We start from the raw sequence: 9,225 nt of genomic DNA on the forward strand, positions 1-9,225 counted from the left end.
ACACCTAATTAAGGGTTAAAGCAGGCTCTCCTAAGATAATAATTAGGCCATGGCAGGGGGATTGCAAAAAGTTACTGTCTCAATGCCAGGAAATAGCATGGATAATCTTCAGAGGTAAAAGAACGTAAAGAGTTGACAAATATTCACCCACACTGGAAGGGCTGGTAACGGGGATGTATCTGGATAAGAGTCTCAGGGAGAAGACTGTCTTAATGTGAATACTCACCTCTTGCCATCTCTTTGAGGCACTTTTGCAGCCTCCTGGCATATTTAGGGTACACAGTTTGCTTCTGACCAGGGGGCATAAGGAGATATTTAGTGCTAGATCCTAGAGAGAAGGCTGGCTTCTCTTATGCAGCTCTCCAGCCCTGAGTAACCTTTTCACTGCTGTGAGTATTCAGAAATGGCCTGAAGAGATGAAATGGAGGTGGAATATCCAGCAAGATAGCTCGGCGTGTGGTCACGTATAATGAAGAGGAAGAAAGATTCTACAGTGCAACTTATCTGCCCAAATCTAAAAGGGAATTTCCTCCCCAGGGCAATAGTGTAGTGTCTTTCATGCAGTGGGAGGGAGGGCAGAATCTGAAATAGCTCTCTCATGAATGCAATAGTAGCAATGTCCGTGCAGGAGAATTGTGGGTACAAAAGCACTCATCTGACAGTCCTGCCTAGTTTTCCATTCAGGGACTTCACTGGAGCAAATCAAAACTATTCTGTTTCACTTGAAGCCTTGCTTAGTGTAATATGCATAAGCAATGAAAGTCATTTGGTTAGAAGCAGAGGCAAAAGGGACAAGTCTCCATTAATTATAAATCTCAAAGTCATGGACAAGGTTAACTAGACTTTGCCTTGACATTGCAGCTGTTTTCCTTTAGATTCAGCTCTGTGACTTGTCTACCTTCAGATTTTATGTCCCACTAAGGAAGCAATCTGCCTGTCAAGAGCCAATACTGGGTAAAGGTTGTGTATTGATAGGATCTTATCTGATATCGTGGAGACAAGAAAGGGACCCTCTGCAGAGATGCATTGTTGGGATTATGAAGTATCAGGATGAATCATGAGCATGGTTACTTAACCCAGCTGTAGTTAGCAGAACACAGAAGGGGCCACTTATATCTCCTGTTGGTTCCTTGTGTTGGCAGGGCCCAAACAGAAACAGGGTGATTTCTTCACAGTAACTACTCCTTGGAGAAAACTTGCTGGAGCTGAGATACGAGGTCAGCCTCTTTGGACTATGTGGTAAGTTGAGGCTTAATCTGACAACAATAGTCAACTATTTAGCTTTTTGTTGTTGTTGTTGTTGAAATACAACTAGAATCAATTCACAATAATGTTTAAAAGCTGTAGCCCAGAGGTGTTGTTATGATGATGGCAAACTGTGTCCAATGCAGTAGTGATAAGCATCATCTCTTTCATCTGATACCAGTGTGCAAAAATAAGAATATGTTCACAAGCCTTCAAAGAAGTTGGAGCTGTCCATCACAGGGAGCTGTGATAGGAAAATAGCTGTCTTATAAGCTTGTGGTGGTTTAATACTCCTTTCCTTAAAATGGGCTCACCATCAAGAGTCATAGAGATTTCTAGCACTGATTGCTAATAGACCTAGTGTTAGCAATAGCTGTAAAAATGAGGAAGTCTATCACAGGACCGGGAAGGAAGGGTACTTCCCAGCTGGTCTCTGAAGTCACTGTGGAGAGTCAGGGTGGGCCTTAGCTAGGGTGAGTCTGTCTTAGGTCTCTTACCCTGTGAGCTGGGAATCCTCTATTTGCCCCACCAGGTCTCAGCACAGTGCATTTAGAAAGTGAACACTTGTGGAGAGTCTCCTGCTTCTGGAGGGGCCCTGCAAACATGAGCAATCAACAGGAGACATAGGGGTAATAAGGGAAACCGGAGACTTCCTACCAGGCAAGTTTGATGATGTCATTTCCTTCTATCCAAAGTCCCAGATCTTGAAAAGTGGCCCCTCCTATGTTCTGCTAACTACAGCTGGGTTAAGTAACCATGCTCATGGTTCTTCCTGATACTTCATGATCCCATCAATGCATCTCTGCAGATGGTCCCTTTCTTGTCTCCACGAGCATGCTGGGTATTCTCTTGTGGGTATCAGATAAGATCCTATTGGTACACAATCTTTACTGATCTTGACAAGCAGACTGCTTCCTTAGTGGGACATTCTTAGTAAGATCCTTCTAATACAATCCTCAAAGCCACTTTATAGTATATCTGGAGGGATAAATTACCAAATGGATTCATATTTGCCTCAGGGTGATTCATTTATTGATGCAAAATATCACTCACTGAGGATCATACTAGCAGAGAATTCATCTATTCATTTAAACACATATTTTTGATTTTGCTTGTTAATTCTATGGGGATACTATAGTGTAACATGAAATTCCATGTAGTATGAAATTTCACAATTTCTTCTAAATGTTGTGTAGCACTGTATATTCAATGACGTTTATTACGTGGCCCAAGAATATTGTTTTATTTTTTCTTTCTAGTGGAAAACATCTTGCTACATTTGGGGACACAAATGAGATTTATTTATATATAACAATGCCGACTTTTCATAATGTATGCTCAGTACCCAGTTCTTTGTGGCTCACCGGTATCCCAGGACTGGAGTCCCTGCACATGTGGCTCTCTATCCCCTTTGGCTCCATGTACCTGGTGGCTGTGGTGGGGAACATCACCATCCTAGTTGTGGTAAGGGTAGAGCGCAGCCTGCACCAGCCCATGTACTTCTTTCTGTGCATGCTGGCTGTCATTGACCTGGTTCTGTCTACTTCTACTATGCCCAAACTTTTGGCAATTTTCTGGTTTGGTGCTGGCAACATTGGCTTGGATGCCTGCTTGTGTCAAATGTTTCTTATCCATTGCTTTGCGACTGTCGAGTCAGGCATCTTCCTTGCCATGGCTTTTGACCGCTATGTAGCCATCTGCAATCCATTGCGTCATAGCATGGTGCTCACCCAGACAGTGGTGGGTCGTTTGGGGCTGGCTGCCTTCCTCCGAGGAGTTCTTTACATTGGACCCCTACCACTTATGATCCGCCTGCGGTTGCCTCTTTACAAAACCCGAGTCATCTCCCACTCCTACTGTGAGCACATGGCTGTGGTTGCCTTGACCTGTGGTGACAGCAGAGTTAACAATGTCTACGGATTGAGCATCGGCTTTCTGGTGTTGATCCTGGATTCAGCGGCCATTGCTGCTTCCTACGTGATGATTTTCAGGGCTGTAATGGGGCTGGCCACTCCCGAGGCTAGGCTTAAAACTCTGGGGACATGTGGGTCTCATATCTGTGCCATCCTGATTTTTTATGTTCCTATTGCTGTTTCTTCTCTCATTCACCGGTTTGGTCACCAGGTGCCACCTCCAATCCACACTCTGCTCGCTAACTTCTACCTCCTCATTCCCCCTATCCTCAATCCCATTGTCTACGCTGTTCGTACCAAGCAGATCCGGGACAGGCTTCTTCAGATCCTAAAGACAGGAACCAAGATCAGATGACTGCTGCTTCCTCTTCTCTCTCACATAAATTCACGGAGAAGGCATTCAAGCATAGATAGCTATTTCCCAAATGGGAGCCCCAGTCTGAGCCGCTCGTTGGGTCCAGCCTTTATAGTTCCAAAGGAACAGCGAGGAGTGCACAATTCTGAATCTTCTAGAGGTGGAGGATATGTATCTTTTTATGACTGGAGGACGTTTGGATTTTGAAGATGAATCAGCAACACCAATGAGATGAACAACGAATAAATAGCACTTTAAAAACCCCACATTTTCACACAATTCTTATCCTCTCAGATGTTATAAGGGTTTAGTGTTCCATTTTTATGTATAAGGATATAGTAAAAGTTGCTTTATAATCTACGTGCAAAATGACTTAAGCACTCTAGCTCAGTGTTTTGGTTGAAATTTATAACACACTTCGGGGTCACTACTAACCCTTTGTATTCAGTTTGTTTTTGAGACATCTTTTCATAAGTACATTGGAAAAGCTTGCTCATTACAAAGTCATTGTAGCTATAAAAAAGCCTGAGTTATTTATTGGCACCTGAAGTGCTGCTAAAACAGATTTTAATAATACAACATGGTATTTTAGAAGATTGAATTGTACAACCAATAGGGTACAGACATGGGTTGACAAAAGGTATTGTTTTAATAAGAAAGTGACTGTATTCGCCAATTGCCCTTGTGGTCTTTGCTCTTTTTGAATCACATGATGCTCCAAGGAAGAGAAATCATCTCTCCCCACTCCATGAACCCTGATCCATTGGTATGATTCCTATGCAAAGGGGATCAGTTTAATATGAAGCTGCAATTTACAGACACATTGGTTCTACACATCTTTGTTTTACTCAATCAGTACTTCGAAAATCATTGTGCTGGCTAGTGTTTTTGTCAACTTGACACAAGCTAGAGTCATTTAAGGAGAAAATGAGAAAATGTTTCTATCATATTGACCTGTAAGCAAGCCTGTGGGATGTTTTTTATTTGTTTGTTTTTTGTTTTTTGTTTTGATTAGTGATTGATGTGGGAGGACCAGCCCATTGTGGGTGCTTGTCATCCCTGGGAAGATGGTTCTGAGTTATATAAGAAAGCCAGCTAACAAACAGCATCTCTTCATGGCTTCTGTTTAGACTTCTGCCTCTATGTTCCTGCTCTAAAAATAAAGTAAAAAATTCTATAAGTCAATCAAAGATTTCCAATGGAGTGTAGGCCGCTATATCAACAACACTCCAGGGCAGGCCCTATGCCCAGGAGTAGTTGACCAATACAAAATGGACTACATGTTTCTTTTGTGTGTATGCTTTGTTTTATTGTGGTAACTTTGTTTTTTTGTTTGCTTTAACTTGTTTTGATTTTTGTTTTATGATTTAGAGAGAGAGAGAAGAGAGAGAGAGGAAGAGAGAGAGAGAGAGAGAATGAGAATGGAATTGGGAGAGGGGAAATAACTATATAAATATTTTTAAAATAAGAATATTTAAAATGATTCATTTAGATTGAAATGGAAATCATGGGTCAGTTATTACAGCTATACAAGAGAAGAAATAAATGGAGGTTGAGGCTTATCAGAGCTAAAACATCACATTGAAGGCATACTATCAGCACTGGGGCAGAGTGACTTCAAAGGCTAAGGCACACTTGGATGCTTGAAGTAGATGTGAACATAGCCAAAATAAAAAAAATATATACATAATGTGATAATTTAGATTAAGAAGAAACCAAGCATTTATTCAAAAATAATATAGTATCAAATTAATTAAGCAATAAGCAGTCAACCCTCCATATTACATCTAGGAAAGAAAAACATCAAAGTGTACATCTGCATACACAGTAGAGTGGAAATCTGCTCCGTGTTGATATTTGTTTTTGCCATTTTGTGAATCAGTGGAATAATTTACTCACTGAAGGACTTCTTGGGTGAGACACTAATTACTGACACTGCAAAGGACATAGTTCTGGTAGCTTCTTTTTAAAATGACACAGAGTGTTCCTTAAAAGGTTTGGTCCTGGTTCACTGTAAGCAGGTCACTATAGTCAGATGATAAGCCATTTGCAGGGTGTGTTTGTGTGTGTGTGTGTGTGTGCGTGCGCATGTGTGTGTGTGTATGCATGTGTGTGTGTGTGGGTGTGGGTATGTGTGTGTTAGAAGGTGAGGGTGTGGAAACATGATTTAATGATAATAAGCCTTCAATAACTTAACCCTGCATATAATGTCTTTCTGATACTCCATTTTAAAGAACAATGTTAAAGACTGAGGATGGGAATTATGCCCAAGTGGTTAGACAACACCTTAATCTGTGCAAACAAATAGTTGCCTCATTTAGTCTGCATAAGTTATTTTATTCATGTTGGTGACAGGACTTCCCCCTCCCATGGTTCTCCTTCTCTGGAAGAGGAGGGATACTTTCCATTCCATTGTCTTCAAATAGAAGTGTGGCAAGCATTGGTCATGGTCAACAAAGAAGGGAAATTACTAAAGTGAAAACAAGCCCAACAGACTGGACTCTTGTCCAATATAGAGTCAATACCAAAATAAACCACGAGCAAGACAAGAGTACAAGAGACACATTTATCTTCCCCTTCCCCTGTAACTCCCATTCTGCAGTTTTCTAGGACAGAGAGGATGAAAATGTTTCAACAACGACTTTAGCTTCTGTACTTTGTTTTGCTCCTTGAGCTTCCATTTTCTTTATTAAAATTTTAGAAGTATTTTTATTTTATTGTGTTAACGTTTTTACCCTTCACACATTAATTTTGTAGCCGTGAGCAGCTATGTAAACAGGGTTCCTGAAAGAGAGGCAGGGGCCTGGGGAAAATAGGGGAATTGGACTGCGAGAGAAACAACCAGACCAAGTCAAAGGGTTCCGATCAAGGTCCAACGTGTATTTCAGAGTTTGAGAATATATAGGCAGGGAATCCCATCCCCTAGTAAGCCAGGATCTTGTGGCCTAATTAGCATAAGCAGCTCAGCAGGGCGAGGCAGAGAAGCAAGACAATAGGCTTTCTTTATCTCAGGAACTCCGCCCAAGTGGGCTAGCTTCTTTGTGGCAAGGACAAGGTCTGGTTCAGCCCGCTTGAGCCTGAGGGAGGTCACAAATTTTGTCTACACATTTTATTTAATTAGTGAGCAATCTTTTTGCCTTTGCTTCCTATTTTTCCTTGGTGCCTCCCCACTCCCTTTCCTTTATAATCTTAGCAATATCTTAATTTTTGTCATCATCTTATTATTATTGTTGTTGTTGTTATTAAAGAGGTCCTTTGCTTTCATTTCTTATTACCTTCTTACATTTATCTAATTTTATTTTTGAAATGAAAAATCTGGGGAAGATTTTTCTTTCACTTTTATTTTATTGTTGTTTGCTTTTTTCTGTCCTCTCTTAAAAGTAGCCTGACCATACGACCCTCAGACAAAACTTAGAAGTATTGAAGCCAACAGATATGCCAATAACAAAACAAAACTTGCAAGAAATATGAGAAAGCATAACAACATGACTCCACTGAAGGATCAAAGCTCCTCAGCTACAGATCTCCAAACTACAGGACTAAGGAGATGTCCGCTGAAGGTCTTAGACAAACAAGAGACAGGAAGGAGCCTCTCATGTCCACAATAGCAAACCAGCAAACGCCCAATTCTGATAGGGGATAGAAACAAACAAACAAACAAACAAACAGTAATCTAACAAAGCAAAAAAAAAATTTAAAAATTACAGGAATCAGTAAACATCTCTCAACAGTAACCTTAAATGCAAACAACCATAAGTCACTAATAAAAAAAAGGATAGACTAGCTGATTTGATTAAAAAACACAGTCCTATTATCTGTTTTCTTCAAGAAACACATCTTACTGGCCAAGGCACTCACAAATTAAGTCAAAGTTTCAAGTAAATGGAAGCTTGAAAGCAAACTGCTGTAGTTGTTTTTATATGTCATAAAGTAGACCAAACCAAAATTATAAGAGTTCAAAAGGCCACTATATATTAGTAAGGGGAAATGGACTAAGAAGAACAATAATTGTTAATATATTTGTTGAATGTTAGGGCTTTCAATTTCATAAAATGCTGATTATCACAATATTTCACATAGGTGCTTATGTAATCATACTGGATGCCTCCAAGATTTCATTCTCATTGAAACCAACAAAGAGACTTTAAAGTTAAGCTATATGATACATCAAGTGTAATTAACAGTTATCTGTAGAAAATTCCAGCTAACTGAATAACTTGCAATTGTGAGCTGAATGAGCCTTTGTCAGGCTATATAATTTTAGCAACACAAAATGAAACTAAGCCAGGTATCTGTGTGGTGCCATATGGTTTGCCAAGGGTGAAGTGCATGACTGATTTTCTGATGGGACTTAGGGACTGACTGACAAATAAACCCTCAAAGCTTTCCTGACTATAGTATGGGCACTTCCGTTATTACTATTAATAGCATTGCAGTCCCTATTTGTTGAAAAATTATGAACTAGGTATTATAAAATTGAATGAAGTTTTATACTATAATTATGGAGTTTGTGGCTACTTAGTCTACATAGTGAATTCTAGGCTAGCAGGAGCTAATAGTAAGACCCTATTTAAAAAACACACACACACACAACACAAAACACAAATATGACCTATAAAAATCAATGAGATGTAATATAAGCAGATATAAAAATACATTCTCCTCAATTTTGACTCAGATATGAAGTAACAGAGAAAAATCTATTAGAGGAGTAAAAAGTAAAAACTTGAAAAATAAAGCTAAACATATTTAAAATTTGCTAGTGTTTATTGGTTAACTTTTAACAAATAGGAATCTTAAGAAAAAATGATGTGGGGATCTGAAAATCAGACCTTTGGTAAAGGTCAATGACCTAGAATAGATGATGTGTCTCTATCAGAGCACTGACTTCAGGAGACTTACTAAAATGATCCAACTCCAAGGAGAATTATTCTGTATTTTGGAAACTTCTCCATTTTCATTTTTTCATTTCCTTCTCTCTATATATATGTTAGTTGAACAAAATAAAAGGGTTGACTATCATGTTTTCGTATACACTCTGCCCTTCTTTCTACAGTAGAGAGATAGTTTAATGATGAATTCTGTTGGCTTTTTTCAATAGGAGATATTGATGGCACAAAATAAAATTCCTTGGAAAATATGAGGTTCTAGTAAAAATAAACTCTAGGACAAAGGGCTGCTGGTTAGAACTTTGTTTGTGTATTGACACTTACTTGTGTGCATATATGAATGCATGTTGGGCACACCCATATATACAAGCCTGACTTTTCCTTTATGCCCCGGTGGCATTCCCAAAACACTCCTTGGCTTTGTGAATCTGTACACTTGCTCACTAGGTTTTAACCAAAAGGAATTTTGAGGTTGCAATCTCTGCAAACATTTGCAGATTTCTAGTGTTGCCTAAAGTTTGTGTACTTGTTGACTAAATCACCTCTTGATTTCCTGTTTCACTTTCTTGAGCTGTCTAACATATGCCATAAGCCATTTTAGGTATAAAATGTGTGCAAACATGTTACTTTTATTGGAATTATATAATGCACACACACACACACACACACACACACAGACACACACACACACACATGCCACCTTATTAGTTGGTGTATATCCTGGTTAATGCCACATCCTTGATGTTGCAGCAGTGATCCCCTGTTGCCTCCCCCCTCCCCATGCCTGCCACCCCGCCCTCTCCCACTTTCTGGCCCTGGCATT

At 39.6% G+C, this 9,225-nt stretch overlaps 1 protein-coding gene across 1 annotated transcript; it reads left to right on the plus strand.

Annotated features, from left to right (window-relative positions):
* The first annotated feature begins 2,553 nt into the window (after positions 1-2,553).
* Positions 2,554-3,513, plus strand: LOC116100672 (olfactory receptor 52M1). Its single transcript, XM_031384405.1, has one exon. The coding sequence runs from the start codon at positions 2,560-2,562 to the stop codon at positions 3,511-3,513; it is 954 nt and encodes a 317-aa protein (XP_031240265.1). The 5' UTR covers positions 2,554-2,559.
* The last annotated feature ends 5,712 nt before the right edge of the window (positions 3,514-9,225 follow it).

This window comes from Mastomys coucha, unplaced genomic scaffold (genome assembly GCF_008632895.1).
Source record: "Mastomys coucha isolate ucsf_1 unplaced genomic scaffold, UCSF_Mcou_1 pScaffold21, whole genome shotgun sequence".
Classification (NCBI taxonomy): Eukaryota; Metazoa; Chordata; class Mammalia; order Rodentia; family Muridae; genus Mastomys; species Mastomys coucha.

What these genes read in the sequence shown, in the direction of transcription:
- LOC116100672 (XM_031384405.1), top strand. Translation starts at nt 2,560, where the DNA reads ATGCCGACTTTTCATAATGTATGCTCAGTACCCAGTTCTTTGTGGCTC.